At 41.3% G+C, this 24,063-nt stretch overlaps 1 protein-coding gene across 1 annotated transcript in view; it reads right to left on the bottom strand.

Moving 5' to 3' along the window:
* The window catches only part of PLXNB2 (plexin B2), a 261,270-nt gene that overhangs the window by 36,567 nt on the left and 200,640 nt on the right, over positions 1 to 24,063 (bottom strand). The window contains 5 exon segments of the mRNA XM_068400929.1: positions 10,129 to 10,237; positions 13,148 to 13,296; positions 15,580 to 15,752; positions 20,038 to 20,119; positions 21,309 to 21,401. Of these exon segments, the coding sequence (XP_068257030.1) occupies positions 10,129 to 10,237; positions 13,148 to 13,296; positions 15,580 to 15,752; positions 20,038 to 20,119; positions 21,309 to 21,401 (606 nt within the window).

Below are 24,063 nucleotides of genomic sequence, written 5' to 3' on the forward strand. Positions count from 1 at the left end.
TACTCTAAGCATAACCTTAGAACATGGACAGAAAACCATACATTTTATTGACTTCAAATTAAAACTTAATTGCTATAGATTGTTAAGCATGTTGGACCACTGTATGATTTGCAGTAAAAATCCACAGCAATGATTAGCTCCATAACATGCCTGGGATAGCTTTCAGAAGAAAATATACCCCAAGAACCACTAAAGAATAAGCATGGACAAATCCATTACCCCTGAACCTGGCCTCTAAGGACAGACTTTGGAAGGAAAGGAACAAGAAACCACTTAAAGCCAAGCCTTTAAGCAGAAACTTAGGAAGGAAAGGAACAAGAAAAGGTTTCAGAAGCATCACACATCACTGTTCTCTGTAACCTCAGCACAAAAAATGAAAGGAAGCTTGCTAAGAACTTCTGCTAGACAGCTGTATTCCTTTCTTCCCACAAAAATGTGAAATAATTGCCCTGTTAAAGCTCTGCTGGGTTATCTGATGGGTAACTTTGGCAGGGCGTCAGCTGGCTCTGTTGCTAACAACTAGTAAATATCGAGCGAGCCACAAACTTGAAGCAGAACCATCCAGTACCGTTTTCTGTGTGGACCTTTTAGTGGTGGCATACAATTGCCTCTGTATGAACAGGAATGTATAGGTAACCAAATAGCAAAGTTATCTCTGAAGAACACAGCAGCAATGGGGAAGTGAAACAAGTGTCTATCTATCTGCTCCGTGTTCCCCTGAAATTGTTTTTTTCTTAGCAAGACTCCAACTCTGCTGGAAGTTAAAGTCCAGCTACACCAGACGGGAGAACACACCACCCATACCTCACCCCATCCCTGGCACAGCCGCGCCACGGAGTCAGCACATCTCAGCTTCACTTCAGGCTGAATGGAAAATCGAGGCCAAGAACCACTCTGGGAGTGAAGGCAGGCAGCAGCCAAGGAGGAGGTGGAATACTTATGGTTTAACCCTTATTTTCTCTTTAATCGCTGATCTTGCAGCAGTTTCTCAAAGGACTACTTTAAAATAGTTTAATTCAAAGTATTCTTATTTAACGTATTTAAAGTAATTTTGCAAATACCAAGAGCTCTCCAGAGACCAAATAATGTGGACGCCTCATAAAGATGATCTAATAAGGAGAAGCTGTGTGCAGAGGAATTCTTCAGCATGACTGCTAAGACAAAGCATCGTACAGTAGCAGTTTGTTACTGTAAAACTGTCAGGAAAATTATTTGATTAATTTTAACTTGCTATTTTCTGTTTCACATTTTCCCCCTTTCCCTTCCTCTTAAGGACCTGCCAGAAAAAAATAAGTAGTTAAAATAAATTATCAAGAATTTAAACAATTTTAATAACCATTTTACTGCAAAACCAATGTGCTACTAGCAAGTTTTAGTGCTCTTCTAAAATATTCATGGATGGCTCAAAGAGCAAAGCTACGTCAGCCCACCTGGCAATCTTCTTAAGAGTACGAATAAAGAAAAAATGGTTCATGAAAATGCTCAACCAGAAAACATTTTTCAGAAATGCAATTAGGTAGATAGGACCAGCAGGAGAACAGTATTTTGCTAAACGCCAAGATAATTTGAAAAAGTACCATCAGTGGTGGTACAAGCCTTCAACAAGAATGGTGTTATCTAAGGAGAAGGTAGCCCCTTCCCACAACTGACATGGCACTCACTGGTGGGACAGAGAGGTTCAGACCCTTGGAAGCTGCCAGGTCTAGTCTTATTTTACGCAGTCTTACCTTATGCAGTCTAGCAAAGCTGCACCTAACCCACAGCTCTCCGTTGCTCACCACATCCCTGCATAAGATTCTTTTTCCTTGCAGAGGAAAATGAGGGGCAAAGGGTAAATCCTTCACTGCAAACCTCATTTGAGGGATAATAAAAATGCTGCTTTTACCAAGAGGCAACCCCTTTAATTTGGACTCAACCCCGAGCAATACTGAATGTTCAACCATTACAAACAGCGCTGATAAACCTAGGACCTCAAGTGCTGGGAGATCAGTGATGCCACCTTTTCGAAATCTCCTCAAGGAATTCTCCTCTCCTTGTTTCTGCCCTTTTCTCATTTCAGTCTCTGAATCAGAAGTCCGCCTGCTGTCATAATAAATACCTCGCTTTCATTTTCAGCCCTCTGCACCTCGGGATCTTTGTTTGCTGTCAGAAGGTGCGCAGGGGAAGTCACACTTTCTATAACATTGCAGTGCACCACTATAACATCACACCACAGTGCTCAGTGCAATTGTGATGTTAAGCAGAACACTTGGTTATGTGTCCTATACGGAATTTGTAGTAGCCTTGTAATAATTCTTCTGGAAAATGTCAGGCCTTGTGAGGGCCTGGCAATACTTCATTTCTCATGGACACAGTAAAATTTAAACAACCCTGCAAACACTAATTTAACCCTTGTTTTATAATTCCTTAAAGTGTAGAAAATCATAATTCATATATATGTCAGTCTTTTTCTTACTTTGCTTGAAATGGAGGAATGTTCTTTCAGGTTTCAGTGCTCTATACTTGTCCTTTTGTCATATTTTGTCAAATATTGTTCAGGTCTTCCAGGTAGTTTGATGTTTGAGCATAAATCTCTTCTGCAATAACAGCTTACCTTGTTATGTGGGTTTTTTGATAGCCTAGTTTTAAAAAAGCCTGTTCCAACGTCTGTCAGTTGTTCAGTGGCCTGTTTCCTGCTGAGTCTGGTAAGCCATCTCTCAGTGGAGGCACTTCCCACCGCTGGGACTCCCCACGACCTTACGCTTTCATGCTCATGTCATGTAGGAAGTGGATTTGCAGTTTGGGTAAAACATATGCACACCCACAGCTATGCTAGTTAGAATAGAATAGAATAGTTCAGGTGGAAGGGACCTACAACGATCATCTAGTCCAACTTGTCAACACGTGTAGTTTGCTCCCTGCTGCATGGTTTATCCTGAAGAAATAATTTGATCTCAACAGAATTTCTTGCTTGTAGGTCCAAGCATTGTAGCTTGTCAGTCATGAGAAATACGAGCGTTTTACGTATCTCACATACAAACCTTCCTTAAATCCTACTGAGGTGTAATAATGTTGAGCTAGAGGTCTCAAAGTCCACCTGCAGCTCAACTTTCCCACGTCGTACCAGACCACTGGGTTAGCACTCCTGAACTGATAAGCAGTTTTCCCAGCGCTTTGATAACTATTAGGCAGCTTTGCTGGAAAGATAATAATGCTACGAGTAGGTTACCTCTTCTGTTTTACGACTGTGGTTGGTGCCTGTCCCATTGATATGGTTTACCTGAAAACAGTGGTTACCTGCTCCAATTTGAAACAGCAAGACAATGGCAATTTCTAAGTCCTTGTACATTGCCTATGGTACGTAACGTTCAAATAGTGATAGTTTGTTTGGCAGCAAATTTATTTATTCTCTTTGTCATACCAATGAATTCCCTTATGTGGCATTCACATTCCTGTGTGCTACTGCCTTATCTTTGCATCAGGGACTAACCTGAGCTTCACAAACTATATTTTTTTGGTTTTGCCTCACAGTAATATCATAGTCTTGCAACAGTATGTCCTCTGTGGTGCTCTGTGCTTCGTCAGCACAGAGATACCGGTAAAAAAAAGTACTGGCAAACCAGCTTGCACTGGCCCAAGTATGTATATGACCTCACACTCAGGCCAGTTTCCAGTGTCCTGTTTTCTCCTTTCCTTTGCTTGCTCTGTTTGTATCCTTTGCCTCCTACTCACAAATCTGTTCACAGAAATGCTGATATATTTTTCATTGTCGTTTCATGCTTTCTGCGTGCTAGAGGGTAAATTATCTCCATGTCTGTTCCACTTATAATCACATTTAGATGCGAACTTACTCATTAGCAAGGTACATCACTGCTGCTCTTACACAGCTACTGCAGCCCCTCTGAGCATTCGCATTTCAACTCTCACATTTCTTCATCCTGTTTATTAATCTAGAATGAACTTTTTAATCTTTAATATTTTATGACTTGCAGTTAGTCTTTTTACACGGTTAGGAAGGTGATCTCTTATTTCTTCAGGTTTCTGATCATAACTTTAGTAAAAGATACCTTTTACAGGCTGAAACTGCTTTCAGAGATCTCCCAGCATTTTAGATCTCTGTGGTCTGCTGGTGTCAAATCAAAGCACAGCTTTTACCCGGATAACAGTGGGGTTACTGCTATTCTCCTTGCCTTTTTTTTTAATCCAGCTTCTTTGCAATTTTCCCATTAAAGATATGCAGGTGCAAAAGAGAACCGTTCCCCCAGCCTCTTTCACTCACCCAACTTGCATTTGGGATCTGATCTGCCAGGCCGATTCATGTTCTTTTTCACTTGGTTTGTTTGCTTCACAGCTTTCCTGGTTTACACTGTCATGTCCAGCCAGTTCACTTTTGGTCCCTTGCACAGTGTTCAAGAACAAGAGGAGTGAACTCCTGTGGAGTATCAACTTTTTATATTCCTGGGCATGACTCTGTAAATAGGGATACTACCTACTATAACATTCACCTGTGGTAGGCAGTTTCTAGCCCAAAAACTACACCACTGAGATAAAAGTGGTTACCCTTCATCCTTCACTAATGCAGAAAATCAAAGAAAAACAACCAGCCACCAAGGAGGCTACTGGTGGATCACAAGAGGGGACAGAAATTCAAGAACAGTTGGAAGGCAACAAAGGAGGGGAGCCTAACGGAGATGCAAAGAAACCTTGGCATGAAGTCTATGCTTCAGAGGGGGACGCTGGAGAAAATGCAACCGTGCCAGACCACAAGCAGAGAGACAACCGGGGAGGGAAAAGAGGATTGTGGCAGACTATATCCCCATGATGCTGTGAGAGATGCCAGCTGCAGCACAAGGGGAAGCCAGCAACAGATGGATGTGTTCAAATGGACATGATGGGCAGCAAATGGCAAAGCCACCTAAGCTCCCTTCTGCCAGCTCCTGTAGGCAGTGACCTCTGGCTCGGGGTTTGCCTTTGATGCAAGCGCACGTCTTCACAAGTAGGAACGGGCTCTTGTGCTTCCACACAAACAGAGCACACGGATGCTGTGTCGAGGACCTGATGACAGTGCATACACATATGGATAAGATTTTCACAAATGTACAGAGCACATTATTGCTCTGCATTTATTTCATCCATCTTTTCCTCCACAAGTAACTTTTCCCTTTCCTCACCCTGGTCCCAGCTGCAATAAGTTCTGGCTCTTGAAGAAGGTCTGTAAAACAATTAATTTGTTATCAAAATTACCTGCCCCACACTGAAAGCCAAAGTATTCTGCCAACCTTTGCATATAACACACACAAAAATTAAAGGCATTAAGGGCATAGCCCATGAAGTGCTGTAGACACTGGTCACCTTCTTGGAGGTCAAAATGTCATTTCATGGACTATAAAGGTAACCGCAGGAGCTAAATTAAGCTTCTGAATGGGGCACACAAGTCATTAGAACTGCTCTTTCCCCCTCCACTTCCCTCCTTTCTCAGACTCAGGGGAGCCTGCTTCTTGTTTCTTCAGACAAGCCACCCACTCACAGGATATTCAACCGGAGAATTTCCATTGCGCACTCTTGGCAGCCTGGTGTTCACCACAGTGGCTGACCTGACCCACCAGCTCATCTCGTCACAGCATCCACAACACAAGCCAGGCTTCAGTTCCCCAGTTATTTCTGCAACAGCAGAGAAGTGAGCTGAGTCCTGCCTTTCTGGGGCTGCTTTGTCCAAACCTCACACCACGTGAGGTGATCAAACGCTTCCAGCCACTCCAGGTGCCCAGGCAGAGCATTTGCCTGGCAATGCACGTTGTGTGCTGTCTTCTGGGGATGAGATGCTTATGCAAAGGGCTGGTATTTTAAACAACTAATTTTTTTGGACTGCACGCAGCATCTTTTTTATCGTGAGGCAGACATCACATGATTTTCTGAAAAGACCACAGAGCCTTGCTGATAGGTTTGATGGAGAAATGGAAGCATGCATGACTGGAAAGTCTGTATTACCATACAGCCAGAGTTCACTGGCAGCTTTCAAGCAGAACCACGAGCACTGGATGGTGGGACATGTATTTAAGTGCATAGCTCAGATGACAGGGAATTAAGTCTAATAATATCCACATGAGGAAGGGCCAACTTCGCTAAAACTCTCAGCTACCCAGGAGTTCTCCTGGCCCCTATGCAGGCTAACACACAAAGGAGATGTGCTCCAGGACTCAAGAATAAAATAAGATCCTTTGGAAGCAATTCCAGGCTGCTGTGGATGTATGGTTTATCAGCATCAATCATAATGGCAACAAGCATGTAATACCCCCCCGCAAAAACCCACCCAAACCCCCCAATTACAGTGTAAAATGCCTGTGTTGAGGTAAAGACTAGGGGAGAAAAATCAAGGAGTGAGCTAAAATCCTCCACAAAAGCCTTGTGGCACTAATGGCACTGCACTGGTGAGAGCTCCCAGAGCAATTGCTTCAAACATCAAGAACGAAAGCAGAGGATGGATGAAGGTAAGAGGAAACTGCCAAATTGGGAGTAGATTAAGGTGAAAGAGTGCACCTTGTTAAATATAACTGTGCTGTTCAGGTTCACATGTAAACTTCCAGTATAGTGAATAGTCATGTTCATGTTTGTTTGCAGATCAGACTCTAATTTGTCCTCCCTTCTTCCTCTTTTTGGTTATTCATCTCATCTTGTTTAGGTAAATAGACTTCCTGATTTACCAAAAGTCATTATTTACAAGCCAGTCCCTAAACTACCTTCAGCACCTCAGAAATGTCTTGCACTTTTGCAAAGTTCTACCTCTAATTTCACCATCTTACATTTATTTGAGCTTTCTGAAACCATATAGTCTTTTAACCTGCACAGCCTAAAACTCACAGAATTGCTCTTGCAAACAGATGCTGGAGACCCCAGAACCAGCTGCAAGCTCTTGTTCTGGTGGCTCGAGTCTGAAGACGAGGTATTCTGAGAGAGGAATCACGCTTGTATGAGATCAGCAAATCTGGGCCACACACCTAGGAAAAGCTTAACTCCTTCCTTTGCTACTGCTTCTCACTGTCATAGTAACAAGCAAGTCAGATAAAGCTAACAACTAACGAAAAAGCAGGACTGGCCTTTAGCCGTGTTACTGCTCTGCCTGCTTAGAGACTGGGCAAGCTGTCAGTGCTCCTGATGTACTGCATAGCTGGGTATTAAAATTTCTATTATAATTTCTATTTCACTAAAAAGGAGAATGGCAATTGCCTGATCCTGCTTATAGTGAAACAACAGAAATGTCAGTAGAGGAGGACTGGGTTACCAGAATTTAATTTCACTGGAATGGCTGCACTTGAACAGCACTCAGGTGGGACGGAGAAATTGAGATGAGTAGGGAGAAATGGAGCTTTCTTCCCCTGTTATGCAGCAAATATAGATGAGGTGTTTACTGCACAGCACAGACTCTTGTGGACCAAGGCATTTTAGTTCAGAAATTATTTTAAGTTGAAACCATGGCTTCCCTTGTAACTGGAGTTTTGACCCATTTAATGGAGGTCTCACACGTTCCTTGGCTCAGAAATGTGCTGTGCTGGCAGATGAGGCAGAAGCACGAGTCTGAGCCTCAGTTGTGCTGACTATTGATCCTCATCAATCCAGCTTTAAAAACGCATCTCATTGTTCAGACCAAGTATCAACAAGAGCCAAATATAGTAGTACTCATAAAATCACGGAATGGTTTGCATTAGAGGGGGCCTTCAAAGATCATCTAGTCCAAACCCCTGCCATGGGCAGGGGCAACTTTCATTAGATCAGGCTGCTCAAAGCCCCATCCAACCTGACCCTGAACACTTTCAGTGATGGGGCAGCCACAACTTCTCTGGGCAACCTGTTCCAGTGTCTCACCATCATCATAATAAAAAAAATCTTCCTTATATCCAATTTACTTGATAACTGACTATGTGCTTTTGGTGGTAGACACTAGTCACATGTAAGCAGCTGCATTGTCTCCTTGTGTGCTGCTTGTGCATTTCTGCCCTGTGTTGCCACACACCGCATTTAGAGTGGTCACTGCTAAAGCTGAAGCTATTGTGCTTTCGGTGATCAGAGCACACAGTAAAAATAGTGATAATGACCAGGAGAAGCGTAGCCAGACAATGTGCCAAAGAAAGGGGGAAATACATAATAGAAAATTTATTTCAGGAAGGCTCTTGGAAAGAAGAGTTTTTTCTTTCCTTTGTAAATACTGAATAGAAGTCGTTTTAAACAAAGCACAGATTTTGCATGTCTGCTGAAAGAAGTCACCAAAGAACTGCCTGAAAACAGCAGTGAAACAAGATTGTAGCTTTTAAGACAACATCAACTGACGCGATTGTCTGCTCTGATCGTCTGTTGTCACGTCAAAAGTGCTCATGTCACACTTGTAGAGGTGCGTATGAACGCGACGCCCCTGTACTGACTATAATGCTACTGCAGTCCGCAGTTGGCTTCATTTTCTTGTGAAACAAAGAGAAATGAAACTGGAAACCAATTTCACCAGTTTTAAGGCACGAACTGTATTACTTGCCATTGCTTTGCATTTTGTAAATAGAGTCCCCATGGAAAGATTTTTGCATTAAATAAAAATGCTCTTTATCAGCCGTGAGCTTAGGTATCTGCTATTTCAGTAACCTCAATGCAGGCAGAGATCAGCCCAGAGGAAGTCTTGGACTTGCAGGAAAGCCTCCACCTGGATGATGCCTGTGCACAGCGGCTTCTCCTCATGCCTCACTGACGGGCGATCAAGAATCTTCCCCTTAACCAGCCAGAAGCAGTTGGGCTGAGCAGGGAATCACACCAGAACAAGTTCTCAAACAGGCTTCGAAGCCTACATGGGGGCTTCAGATTACATTTCACCACACTCCATAGTTCTTCATGTGGTTTTCATGCAAACCATGGGAGAATCTTTATACACAGGAGAAGCATAGGAGAACTGGTGTAAAACATACCCCACACAATGAGTCCATGTCAAAATCTCACGTAGATTTTACTGTCACAGTCTCTGTCCTAGAGACCACAAACACATAAACATGGGAGATTATGTTCTTCTCTGGTTAAGATGAATGAGATCGACAAAAAAAAACTTAATTATAACCTACATTCCCACAAAGGAACAGAGGGCTTTTTCAAGCAAAAAGGGTGTTTTTGCAGAAATATCACCAGGAAGAGGAGGTATTTGCTTAGAAATTATGGAAAAACCACTTCTAGCCTGTTTTATGAAAACAAGAATATCCTCTTCTCAGTTGAATGTCATTCTTGACTTATTCCACCTCTTACTGCCGACTCCTTTCCTTCTCACAAGATACCAAGAACTAATGAGACAGAAGTTTAAATAAGGGAGAAGATAAAAGTCTAACCCACCCTTATGTTTTATAGATTTACAGTTTATAGGTGTAATTTTAAGTATCAATATGAGGACAGAGATTACTTAAACCTCTCAACTGTCACAGGCTCTTACAAATTTTGAAGACTTCATAGATACAGATAAAGCTACTTGCTGCTAAAACCACAGGCTAGACCAGCTATAACCTAGGGCCACATTTAGGGTAAAGCAATTAAGACACAAACTAAATTCTCCTTCATAGTGACACTGAAAACAAAGCACATGTGTAATATGAACACACATCACGCTGTCTGTGGCTCTGCATGCTGTATTTTTGAATGAAATAAATTATTAAAAGATTAATGTACCTTCATTACTTATTCTTCAGCTGCTCTGCATCCATTCTTGTAATTGAGAACATTGGCTAGACTAAACACAGTGATTAAAATAGTGCACCAACTGTGCGACTAAAGAATACCTAATGTTTTGCAGTGCTGATTTTTTTATATTCAGCAGTGACACTTATGAGATACTGTGTCACTACTGAATAAGTTTATTACAGTTTCTTTTCTACCACATCTTTTTAACTTGGATTGCAAACGACATCATCCTATTTTGAGACTCTAGATCTATTGATCAGAATAGAGTTTTGGTACACTCTTTGTATAAAGAAATGCTTGAGTGAAGTGGTTTCTAACATACTTGAATGACAGTGCTATTGATGAAACAAAGTTTGTAAGGCAAACACAAGCGACACTGTACTTCACAGGTAAACTTCTAACTTAAAGTCATGCACAAGGTATAAAACAGGTCTCTGAAAAAAATGCACTTACCTGGTATGTAAACAGCACTTCACTTGGTGATTTACCTAATTTTCCGTTGATGTTAACTTCAATTTGACCTTGTTTTGCTTCATTCATTGGTCCAACTTGACATACAATCCTAACAAGAAAGAATGTAAGTTTATCTGTTAGAAGTAACAGCTGAAATACCAATGCAATGTATGTGAGCATACCAATGCTTTGCTTTATCCTACACCAGGTACTTGAATGCTGCCTCAGATTCCCAGTAAAACCACCCAAGAATAGTTTAATCTTCTATCTAAAGGTAGGTAAAACTGAAACCTGAGCACTGTACACAGCAACTACTTAGAAGTAAGTTAGTAGAGGTGTCTTCTACAGAAGACTCAAATTCAGCTCAGAAGTCAGAGATTAACCTCTTCAACCCTACACAAGGTTTTCACTGGACCTAGTGATGTTAAAAAAAAACAAGAACACCCCCTGCCCTCCTTGATGTAAGAATCAGACTGTCAGTTATCTTATAACTGTGTGTGTTTTAGCTGCTGATGCTTTTGTTGTGCATCCTGCTATCTTTCAGCTATAAACTACTGTGTTTTCACTACGATCAAAATCCCTTTCGAATTAGTGTTCTCTGAAAATAAATCCTCAGATAACCCACGCAAAAACAGAGGTCAAGGAACACTGGCCGAGAAAACACTGCCTTAACTAACACAGCTGCTGAGTAGCAGCACGGATGTTTAAATTTTTATTTGGAACAGGTGATCCACAGAGTACAGGCATGAAAATGCAATAAGGGTTTGACACATTTGAAAACTGGGACAAACGCTTAATGGAGAGCGATAATACAGTTAGATAAGGAGGTATACAGTGTTTGCAGCCTGTACAGGCAGACAGTTTTGTATAGGACACACCCTAAGCATCACTGCTCACTTCCTTCGCTCTTTCCCTCTGGGGTTATTGCCATTCTTCCTTAAGCAGTGCAAAACTGCTTAAAAAACCCCCCTCAAATAGAAAAACCCTAACAACCCCAAATTACTGGGTATAATGTACTTAAATTGGGACTTATAATAAAAGGATTGTCAAGTCCCTCTGCAGATCACTCCAGACTTTTCTGCCTGGGTACTGGCAAATGGACAAAATTCTCTAAATTCTTGCATGTCCTGGCATGTGTGCGGCTGCTTGAGTCTGTTCCTCATCATCTCTCTACTGTATTCTTGGAAGTTGTATCTTCTTGTCAGGCAGAAACAGGAAACGGTGCCTTTGGAGGAATTTCTACCATATGTCAAGCTAGGGAAAGCAGTCGGGGGCCGGGGCCGGGGTGTGTGTGAGGGGGAAATGCCGTAGTGTGCTTAGCAGGGATCTTAATTGAGAAAAGCTCCCTCCCCTCCTCAGTGCTGGCATTGCCTCCCTTCCCCCATGTTACAAATGGAAACTACAAAGAATGAGAACACGACTTCTTGAAGGCCAACAATTAAATCACCGCAGAGGCAGAAAGCGGCCTTAAGTGCCTTAAATCTCGTCGCTCTTCTGCCCATGGGAGCAACTGTCTCCCAAAAATGACTAGCTTTTTACTGCAAAAGGATAGGGGAGCAAGACTAGGCACTTATTTTTTCTTTTTATTAAATTAAATAAAAGAAGGTAATAATAGAACAAAAGAGTGGAGGAAGATAAAGACAGAAAATTATAGATACCTATTTGGAGATTTTGAATAACTTCTTTTTCAAGGCTTCCCTAATGCAGAACATCCTTCAAAAGCCCCTAATTTGTTGATAAATGACATTATGCAAGTTGCATTTGTTCTCACCCATTACCACACTGGCAGAACTTAGGAAACCAGTAATGTTGCTATGATACAAGGAACCAGTTATCTGAGTTCTGGCTCCTTTCCATGTATTTAAAAATACCAAAAAGCTTTAGAAAAAGCCAAGAGGCTGGGGAAATTCTTGTAAGGCTATGCTGCGATTCAGTGCAGCTTTTGCAAACACTGAAAATAGGGAATGGGAAAAGATGACTGTACAAGAGTTGGGAATTTTGTGGATGGTGATATACATGTAAACACACGAATGATGGCAATGGAAGCCTGATCCACAAACTGACTAAAGCTAAACATTTTTCAAAAGCTACAAAAATCACTTAGGTATCCTCAAAATCCCTTTTCAAAGCACGCCACAGAAACAGCAAAAAGTTACTGTATTACACTTCAAATTAACTGAAGGTAAAGAAAGCCAAGGTTTCAATTTCAAGCTTTAAATATCAAAAGTGAACGAAAGAAAAATCACAGTGCTTAAAATACATCATTACTCTTAATATTACTACTGAACCTTCATGCTATGCTTTTTATCAGCTAATATCAAAAGGGTATTTCCCTCTTGAAATTAGATGTTGATATAATCTGTAATAAGCACCTAGACACCTAGAAGAATTTAGGCACCTTGTTTTCATTTTTGGCACTGCTTAAGAGTGTGACAAGTAATCCACAAAACATCTACCAACCTGCTTAGGCAATTCAACATCCACGGACTTGTTGGCTCTGTGATGAAACTTAGTCCTCTAAAGCTAAACCAAAACTCCAGGCTCCCTCCCTGCCCCCAGGAAAAAAACTTTGTGGCTGAACTAAACCAAAAAGATTTAAGCTTCCTCTTGCTTTGCCTACTTTCCCATAAATCTTGTATGCTTGGCTGCACTGTGGTTCAGATCTAGCGAAGATTTTAATGACTAGATGCACACCTATGATGCCTTTACTTTAAAAACAAATAAAGTCTTGAGACATCTGCAGTAATAGTTTATGAAAGCTTTTCAAACAAGTAAGGAAAAAAATTCAATCAATCGGAAGCAGGAGGGTAGTACGCTATCGTAAATTGTTGCTGTATTAGAATCTGTAACAATTTTAAATAAAGACTCAGACATGTTACTATGAAATATTGCAGGTATATTGCACTAGTTCTTTCTTCTATTGATAATCTTTTATAACCACAGGAAGATAATCTTCTCCTGAAAATGCACAGAAGTTCTTTTTTTTCCTAAAATCTTGTGAAAAATACCCAACAATTACCTTGTGGAAACAGAGTAGAATTCCTCTTTGAAAAGACATTCCTTGTCTGCCACCGTTATATCTTTTACATCTTCTGCTTTTATTCCCAAATTAGATCCCATTATGGTCAAAAGAATTCCACCACTTAGTGGTCCAGTTTTTGGCTCAATCTGTGTTTGTATGAGGGAAAGTAAAAAAAAAAAAGGCAAAATTAAATACTGCAGTGACCATGTTGCTCTTCCATGATACTTAAAGCTACTTTGACTTACCCGTACTTGAACGGAAAAAGATATTTCTTGTAGGACCCCCATAAAAACATGCTATGTAACTTTTAAATGTTAATTAATTACTTGGTACCTCAGAACCAGTATTCATCAGCTGCTGATTTCGTGTCTCTTGTGGCAGATGTTATCTACAAAACTCTTGCCTGGTGTTTATTATGTTTTAAGTTTGCTTCCTCCACTCAAGCACTGTGATTTTGAAAAGCAAATGGATCGGGTTCATCTCACAATCATTCCATGGGCTTTTCCAGCCTTTTTTGCCATGATTTTCTCCCTTTAGGTTCATGTCAGAAGAGTGCACCTTCCTAACACACAGTGCCGCCCCACATTGTGTCTTCAAAAGTTCCTCTAGCCCCTTGGTCTTCCTTACTGCATCAAATGGTAGGATGCTGCAGTACATGGGCTGATGCTAATTAAATAATTCACAATTAAAATGATGACTGAGAAAATCCTGCAGTCACAGTGCACTTCTCAGGTTGAAATACGGCCTGATTAGGCACTTGAATTCTGAGTATTTCTTGTGAGACTAACCTGCTTTGCTATGTAATATATGGAGCACCTCCAGCAAGACCTTTTCAGGTGTTCACCTTTGGAGGGCTGCAAATTTATCATCAAGAAGAGGGAGGCTGCAGTCCCAAATGCACTAATTGGAAGCCAAACAAATACAGCTTTTGAAACTCTGGACTTCAATGTCTGCTGAGTTTCTTAGATTGAAGCAAGTCTGAGCACAGACACAAGGCTGCTGCTGCCGGCAGCCCAGCCCAGCACCAGAATCAGTTGCTCTGTTTTCCCACTGGTTCAACTTCTAAAACTTTTGCCTGCTGGTCACCCCTTTGCACTCAAGCATAAATAAACTAGCTGAAAAATGACTCAACTGTTTGTGTAGATGTTTCCAAATATTTTGTTCAAATCTGAAACTAACAAAAGCTTTGAAAAAACTAATAATTTAGTATTTAATCCATCATAACGTACAAACAGTATCCTGGGTGAAAACACTTTCATTTTTCTTAATTTTCCTTTTCCTTGCCACTCAAATCATCTTTATCTGGGCACAGCTATCACACAAGTATTCTTCTCTACACTTTGTCGAAATTTCAGGGTACTTGCCTTCCTTGGCAGACTTCAACTGTTTACCTGCTATTTCTTCTTAGATGCACCACCATGGCCAACCTCATCCAGTGTGCTGCTGGTCTGCCTGTACCCCCACTGCACTTCTAACTGTGCACCCTCAGGAGATTCAGCGTCTCTACCAGTTTGAGCCACAAGTTTCAGTATTAAACAGTTCTATCTTATTTGAGTGAAACCTCCCTGTTACGACTCTCAACCTCTGTCATACAGTTACCACACTTTGTTATGGCTTGGGATATATCCTCATCAAACACTGTGTCTGAGTTTCAAAGTACGGATACCACTGTTGCAGCAATTTAGATTTGCCCAGTGGAAGTACATATCACTCTTTTCTCAACAGTTATGCTCAGAAAACCAGCATTTGGCTTGCTGCTGAAAAGGACAAGGATTTATCACTTCTTGCTTTGGCTACTGGTCCACCAAGGTGGACAACAGTCTTCCCTCGCCCTGGATGAATGCTCCCACTGCAGGACTACTGCTCAGTAAGTCAGGGGTGCACGTTTGGCCTCTTTGACTTCTTACATTCAACTTCTATGGCCTTAGGTTTCATCCCAGTGTGGACTGGAAAATATCATTGACATCTGGAAAACAAACTGTGATGCAGAAACCACCTGCTTCCCTATTAAATACTATTTAAAAGTGTAGTTTGAAGTCTGTTAATGAGCCTGCTAAGTGCTTGCAGTTCCAAGCATGGTGAACCTCTCTTATATACTTATTTCAGGTAGAAAGGACTTCAGGAGAGAAAAAAATCCATGCCAATTCTCAAGAATGAAGTGCCATGTTTAAGCATACACTGCTAGCTGGGCTTCTAGCACAGTGAGGACAAGGCTTGAAAAACAAGGATTCTCAAAGACTCCATTCAGTCTCTTATTTTGAGTCTTTACAAATCTCTCGCACACATCACTACTGGTATTATTTCCTTGCAGCTATTTCAGAGGCTTACTTAACACTCTAAGAAAAAAAGCTGCCTTTCAGTATGAGCTTGCTTGGATGCTTTCTCCTGAAAAATAATGCACTGGTAGGGAGAGAAAAAAGCGATCTTACACGAGTGATTTCTGGATGAGGACATGTGTCGGTGGGAGGAGCGTGACAGAGTTTTTCATAAACGCACTTGCTGGGCTTGCCCTCTTCTTCACACCAGACACATTTATAGTCGTGATGGGCTGCGAGGCATAAGCTGCAGTCGCTTCGTCCGTAAGAGCAGTTGTACAGAGTCACTGAAATACAAAAGGTAAACGCACTTAGACATTTCCCTCTGTTTCAAGGATATTCAGTGCGTTACAGGAAGGAAAACTAATCCTATGCACAAAGCTTGTTGCTCAGTTGAGTTGTGTGAAGAATATGCACAGTCTGTACGTAACCCCCGAACGATGCTGAAAAAACCCTGTATTTTTCCCTGTATAGAAAAACCTCAAATCTATCCATGTGCAGAGTACGAATAAACTATAAAGTAGAACCCAAATGCGTTTTTGTCACTCAGGCATCATCAAAACATTCAAGGACAAAGTCCTTTCTTTGACTGTCCTCAATAAACCCTCCTATAAAACTGTTCAAAGACTAGTTCAAACAAACAGGTCCCTCCTGGTGTACCAAGAGTCAGACGTGGCAGGGTATAAACTCTGCATGGGTGTTGGTAGGGACAGACATCAGCTGGCATGGGACCTCTGCCAGTCGCCTATTTAAAGGAAGAGAGCTGCTTTTGTTGCTGTTTCCAGGACATTTGGGCCTTTCCAAAATCATCACTAAAGCCTGAACCGAATAGGAAGTTAACACTTAATGAAGTGTTATCTTTATTCAAATTAATACCTCTCCATTTCTCCATTCTTCTCTATTTTCTTGCTTTTGTTTTCCTTTTTGTCTTGAACTGCCGTCCTTATGTACGCCTTATTCCTTCTGTAGTGGGGTTTAATTCTAGTTTTTCTGAGCCAAGAAAACGGGTCTGACAGTCATGCCTTTCTTTCTGATGAACGACACACCAATTGTCCCAGACATTAAGCTTGTTTTGGCCCGCATCAGTCTCCAGCATGATGCACCATCACTGAACAAAATTAATTTTCCCAAATAGATGCAAAGCCTTGAGACATAGCTGGGTGGTTTCGCACCATGCGGAAAGCCTGGGCTTGCAAGAAGGCATTTGGAGATGCACTTGAGAGCTAGCCCAGAAGAAAACAGCCTGAAAAGATGCCACATGTTTCTCTAGGGGAAGTGTGCAAGTTTTACAGATTATTCAGTGTGTGAGTGCTGTGATTCCCTGGGAGGGTGAGCTGATTATTGTAGAGAGGGAAACTTCTTGCTCCCTCCTTTTCTGCTCCTTCCCTTCATCCTGCTTCGTTCTGCTCTTTGGCTGTTCTTTTTTTCTGGCCACATAGCCTCACCCTCTGCCACCGAGGCTCTGGCACTTGTTGAGTCTTCTTGTAAATCAACTTAACTTAACAGAACAGTAGAAAGCTATCCAGGTTTCCTCCTGTGCTCTTTCAAGAGTTAAATGTGCTCACAGATGGGAGTGGAGAGTACAAGACAAAGACTCAACATCTCCCTTTCCAGTAGCGATGAGCTGGTTTATGTCTCATTAAGTCTCAAGAAATGGTACCCTTCGTGACACTGTTTTTTTTTTCAAAGGAGTTTCATCCTTAAAGATGCAGGAAGCAAACCGAAGTAAACAGAGGTGACCAGATGTGGGCAAGAGAGACTAGGATAAATCCCTTTGAGATTGCATATGGTAAAGGCCATCAAAAAGCTCTATTTAAAGAAATCTTTTATTCTCAGAAGAGCAGGACTCTAGGAAGGACACCAGCAAAACCACCAGTCACTAACATTTCAATGCACTCGATATCTTCCTAGATAATAGCAGCAGCAGTAGCTTTTTAATCTAATTCCAAGAGGCTGCCATGTCAGATTTCTACTGAAATTAAAAAGTTAAATGAGAATGCTGGTTTTCCATTATTTTTCAGCAGTGCCCTTATTCACCTTCTAGGCATGAACAATAGCACAGATGCCCAAAACTTGGCTGCAGTCTCTCTGCAACTTGCATGAGAGCATATAACCTCATAAGGGCAGTTTTTCTCTAAATGCTGCATGTTTAAAACCCTCAGCATTCAGTTTCACAGCTAGTCTTTAACAGAATAACATGTTTTTATTCTTTCCCTTACACTGGAGAGTTAATGCAATGATGAAGCCTGGTTTTAACCCTTCTTACGTCTAATCAGCATATCCTCTTGATTTCAAGTAGCTTTACCAGCACAAACTCAGCTGAGACATCACTGGAGGTGTATGCAAAGCCGAGGGACTTTGGCATTTGTAACAATGAATCAATGAGAAAGAGCATCCATTTGATTCAACCCCCATCTTGAATTCTCAAGGAACTGATGAGCACAAAGCAGGAGTAGCATCATTCGCTTCCATATACTGAGCACACCAATACAGAAGTCACTAAGCAACAAACATAACCCAAACAATATTTTCAGCAGTTTGTGTGTTAACTGTTCACTCTGTGTGTCGGATATGAACGTAGTGCTGGGGAACAGCACCTGACTGGGTATGTTGCTGTTTGCTTTTATAAGAAGAGATGGCGCGGGCAGCGGCAAGGAAAAGTTTCCTCATGTCTGCGCTGTGAATTGCCTTTGCAGGAACCAGACTGCTTTCTTAATCCAGCACTCTGAAAGGCTGCTGCTGCACAGGGACTTTAGCAGGTAATATTGTTAAACAAATCTTCCCCTTGCCTTCCTGAACCCTGTGTTACCCACCCACACTACAGCATGACCACCTGGTATGGCACAGGAATACGCTTATTGAATTACTTTGTTATCCTTTATTGGCTGGACAGGGATTTTCATCCCATCCTTCAGTAAACAATGTCAGCACTGCAACATCTTGACATCCCTCACATCCAGTTGCATAAATGCAACGGAGAAAGCTACGGCCTTAAAGCATTAAACACTCCCCCTGTTCACTGATAGCTCATTAAATGTACCAGCAGCAAGCCACTCATTAGATTCAGACTCTTATCCATCACCTTGAGATACCAGCTGTGAAATCATTGATAAAAAGGACAAAGGATAAAAGGGATATATTGGATTCCATACTGTTCAGAACCCCCGATGGCTTGAGATGTAAAAACACTATCGTAACTTAGTATTCACTAAGTGTTATACAAAGAAAGGGTTCTTTCACTGGCAGGTTCAAAGGTGCTTCTCAGCAGCAACCATATACTCAAAGCCAATTCTTTTCAAGATGCATAAAAAATATTATGCTCCGGATTTCATATGGCAAGGAAATTTAAAAGCAGGAGAGAATTTGGATTAAAAAAATCCCTTTTATAATAAAAAGAGACATTTGTTGATAATTTTTCAATTTTCCTCTTGCAAAGGTTCTATATTTCAATTTGAATGATAACATTTCTTTAATAATTTAGCTACTCCTTTTCTTCTACATTTTTCCTAGACTACTAAAAAAGATATTGGGAATATTGGTCAAAACTCTGCAGTTTTTAAACACCACAGCTTTTGGAATGGAAATTAAGACAGTGTGAGATTGCAATATGACCTCCCCTAACATTCATGCCAGGTCCTCTTTTAAGTGCTTTCAACACTGCACACAGAGCCATAGCGAATTTCTAAAAACATACTTCTATGCTGCCAGTAAGAAAGGGAACAAATTTAAATATTGTACAGATGGAAAAATATGGTCTGAAGATTTAATCTGCAGGGGAAACTACTTAGGGGCAGTATTAGTTTTCCTGACATCGGCTCATCACACAGGTAACAAGTGTGTTGCCTCGCTGTTTTTGCAAGCTTATGCCTTAAACTTCAGTTCAAAGGAGTGTAAGGTATGTCTCAGATCCCACATACCGCTCCACTGATTTTGATGGAGCTTCCTCACCTCAGCTCAGGACTAGGCTCACAGATGTAACTGCTTCATCATTGTATGTTGAAAGAAATAAAGAAATTTATATCTATAAAGGTATTTATATCAGGGACCAAGTCTTTGTGCTATAAAATACTTAATATAATTTTTGTTGCCATAGAAATAAATGAATAAAGTAATGAGCTGAAAGCACACCGAGTGTTTCTGTGTATTGTTGATCACCAGCAGATGTAAAGACTGCAGAACATGTCTGAGCTGAGACACAGCTGAAAGTTGAGATTTCAGGCGAAGTCCATAAGAGCAGCAGTGAGAAGGATCCCAATAGCCATTGAAAAAAACCAATCACGCTACTTAAGTACCTTTGAACTCTGAAGCTTCGCTATTAGGATTGCCCTTCAGAGCAAAAGCAAACTTGAAAATAATGGTAGCATATTTAAAACACCCTTTAATATATACAACACTGATGATTAATTCATGAGTATAGTATTAATAACTTTTGATCTGTCAGATTTAATTGTTTCACCCAAAGCAGTAAAACCTGCAAAAGTAACATTCTTATTCACATGACTCCAAATTATGAAGGAATAGATTTCTGTTTACTGTAATTAACCTCCCTTTAATCCCGTATTTCATACTTACCCATCAGTTTGCTGTCAATCTTGACCTTATCTGTTCTTATGGATAAGCTAAGTTGTAGGGTCTCGTTTGCACTATAGGAGAACTGGAAAAGATGACACAATAGAGATATTTATACCTTCATTTGGCAAGGTTAATTTCATGCATTTTCTATGATTCTTAATAATCAGAGCTGTTAAGGTTTTAGAAACTATCCCAAACCTTATGGTCTTTTTTTCATCTTGGCCAAACACATTTATAGAAAAATGTTTTAATGAACCTAATCCTTCACAATCAGAATTTTCAAGTACCAAGGGACAGCAATATCTGAATACCCACTTTTCATTAATTTAATTTACATTTGGTTATAAGTATCCAAGTAGCAAAGGTACTGTTCAGATTCAGTAAGTATAGCTGCTGACCCTGCTGAGTTCTCCCTTCCCACACCATCTGGCCCCATTACTTCTGTGGACACAGCAGACTTGCACCACATGGAGGTGAAATCTCTTGCATCTTTTGCAGTGCAACCCCGTCGTTATAGCCAAAGCACAAGGTTCACATGCTCTAAGACATGAGCTTCTGCTCAGGCTGAAAGACAGCAGCAGTAACAATCGGTGGGAAAGAAAAAGAGCAAAGAAAAGTACAATGGCTTTATAAAGCAAATGCTTTGTGAGAGGCTCAAATGTTGCATAAATGCCAATTAGTTCTCAAAAGTACTCTGTTAGTAAGCTTGTAAGACATAAAGGTTAAAGTCAGCATAACATTTGTCAGTCCAGCTTTGAGCTTGGTAAACAGACTTTTTTTTGATATTATTTCCTTTCTCTGCAAAATAAACCAGAGCGAAAGAAGCATAGCCAGTAAGTAGCCAAACAACAACATACTGTTACCATTCCCATTTTTACAGATGTAAAATGGGAAAGATAATGAATTGGAGTGTGGAGAGGCAGAGATCTGAAATTCTCATCTTTCACCCCCAGTGTTTTCACCAGATTGCATAAAAAGTGAAGAATAAAAGAGTAATGGTCCTGAATTCCTCCAGGGACAGTTCAATGAGTCCATGGATTGCACAGACAGAGAAACCAAGGAGACAGATCAAGGGCTTTGAGGGGAGACTCCAGGAGCTCTGAGCCAAAGCTGCTGCCTTTGACTGCTACAAGAGAGTCTCCATCAGAGGTGACTTTCTTCTCTGAGGGAAACCAATATTACACCTGCATATTTCTGGACACATGGGGACACTGCAACAGGTCTGTAAGAACTGAATATGTTTGATAGGCCAATGATATTTTTGCATTTACCTCTTTACTGATGAATGAAAATTTTCCTTCATCTGATTCATCCACAGGAGCTTCGAATTCAAATTGGCTGTTTCCAACCACAAATTTTTTATCCTGTGGAGGAGAAAAGTTCAGCTTAGAATTCGTATAGCACCACCAAGCATAATAAAATATCATCAGGCCATATTCTGTTCAGCATTGGAAGCAATAAGACCAAATGGAGAAGGCTAACCAGCTAAAGTCATCTTCTGAAAACAAAGCTAGTGAAACACTGAGCCAGCGTAATCTGCTGCTTTGCCGCACCCCTCCAACATTCATTAAAGGCGGAAGCACCGAGCAGTACAAATAAAGCAAGAACATATCTAGCACTCTGTTTCAGGGAGCAATAAGAAAAAGCCAAGAGATGTGAATTCTGGATGGCTTCACACATCAGATGTGTTATTAACAGCGCTGTGTGAGTTCTGCCCTTTAAGCTTTTCTCTGTAGGGATGCTGGGCAGAGCAGGAATGCAAGAATTACATGGGAGACTGTAATGAACATCTCTCAGACCTTGCTGGCTTTGTTTCTCCTGCCTCACCACAACTCGAGCTGTGTTTTCACAGGACAGTCTTTGATGGCAGCCCCAGCTTAAGGGTATTCCTGCCTCCTAGACATCTTCTTCCCTCTCTCTTCTCCCTAGGCCCTAAATCCATCCATTCCTGCCTTTAGGCTGCAGCACATACTGACCTGCACTGGCAAAACTCTCAGCTTGGCCGTTCTGTGATTCAATCGAGGAACTGAGCTGGCTAAAAACCAAACACACCACCCCATGACACTGTTTCTGTGCTGGGTCATTCTCCTACTCTGGCCCACAGCAAAAATGCACAAATAGCTTTGCCAGAAGAAACAGAGAAAGAAATAAGTAGCAAGGACATTTTCAGACAGTATTGTTGGTAAAGACTTATGAAATCAGAGTCCACTGTGGATCAAGACCACCTTAATCTTTTTAGAATCATAGAATGCTCTGGGTTGGAAGGGACCTTTAAAGATCATCTAGTCCAGCCCCCCTGCCATGGGCATGGACATCTTTCGTTAGATCAGGTTGCTCAAAGCCCCATCCAACCTGGCCTTGAACACTTTCAACAATGGGGCAGCCACAACTTCTCTGGGCAACCTGTTCCAGTGTCTCACCACCCTCATTGTAAAAAATTTCTCTCTTATATCCAATCTAAACCTACCCTCTCAGTTTAAAACTGTTGTCCCTTGTCCTGTCACTACAGACCTTGGTAAAAAGTCTCTCTCTGTCCTTCTTATAAGCCCTGTTTACATATTGAAAGGCTGCAATAAAGTCTCCCTGGAGCCTTCTCTTCTCCAGGTTGAACAACCCCAAACTCTCTCAGCCTTTATCTAATTAGGGCAGTGCAAACCTTTCCTATTGCACCTTCACTGTGACAGGCTGGGTAGCAGACACAAGAGCCCACCAAGGTTTGGGGCTGAGGAGGAGCACAGGCTTTAACCAGGTAAAGGGCCTGACTCCAGTCTCTGGGAGGTTTATGTTATAGAAGGGAACAGACCTTTTACTTCTTCCTCCTCAGAAGCTGCATATAGAAAATAAGCTACTGACAGCTCTGAGAAGTCTTTTCTGGAAGTTTTACATTCTGCTTTACAGAACAAGTCTACATACTACAAGTTTTAAAGCACCTTCCAAATCTCTCTTTTGAGGAACGCTGCCTCACTTTCCCTACTCTACATTTCAATATATCATGTATTTTTCAAAAGTGTTCAATTCTGCTCCTGCTGCGTAAGGCTTTCCTACACACTTAACAGAAGGCACTGGGAGAGGAGGGGAGCTTCGGTGTGCGTGACAGCTGCCACCTGGAGCAAACTGAAATCAGGAGTCGCTATACCAGGCTCTTGAACAGGTGGCCACAGAGCTCACATTCAGCAGTCTGGGTGCAAGAAGAGACATGTAGCAAACACTGGGAAGCGGGTTACACATTAGACACACATGACAAAGACAAATCCAAGTGGGAAATTACTTTTAACGAAAATCTTTGGAGGGGTAATAAGGTTATCCTGATGCTCGTACATCTGTCTCTTCTACTGTGCCAATCTTTCAAGGACTCAGCTGGAGAATGCCTCTCAGAAGCTGCATGCAATGTGACTGATCAGTACTAAACTTTCTTCTCAACCACTTGTCCTGGATGAGGCTATTCCCAAGAGACTGACAACAGCTTGGTTTACTTCTCCTTCCTACTGAAATTCTTTAAGGGGAAGGAGGGGAAGAAAAACAGTCAACAGCTTCTCCTCTTTTAGTCCATTTCCTTCCAGTGGAAGCCCTCATGAGGAGATTTATTTATTGTACTGTAAGTGTTCACAAGCTAAAAGGTGCATACAAAATGTGTGAGCTTATTCTTCCATCCTCAGTTCTGCAGTAGCAGTTTTAGAAGCCATCCACCTCTCCTACTCACTGAGTAAGCCCAAACCTTCACTGCTAATCTCCACCTGGAAACAGAGATGCTTATATGCACAATGTTGGCTAATGTACTTAGTCACCCGTGATATGGCTGGTTATGCATTGCCCTTTTAAGCAAAGCACAGATTAAACCAAGATAACAGAGCTAGTAGTTCAAAGTGACAACAGAACATTCATTTTTGCTTTTTCTAAGCAAGAATTTAGGCAAGGAAAATAGGAGGAAAATGCATATATACCAATATCCTAATCAATAAAGACCTTAAATGTGCTCATAGCTGCATGACTGCTACCTCTAAACACACCGTAATGCCCAGCATACCC

This window comes from Nyctibius grandis, chromosome 5 (assembly GCF_013368605.1).
Source record: "Nyctibius grandis isolate bNycGra1 chromosome 5, bNycGra1.pri, whole genome shotgun sequence".
Lineage (NCBI taxonomy): Eukaryota > Metazoa > Chordata > Aves > Nyctibiiformes > Nyctibiidae > Nyctibius > Nyctibius grandis.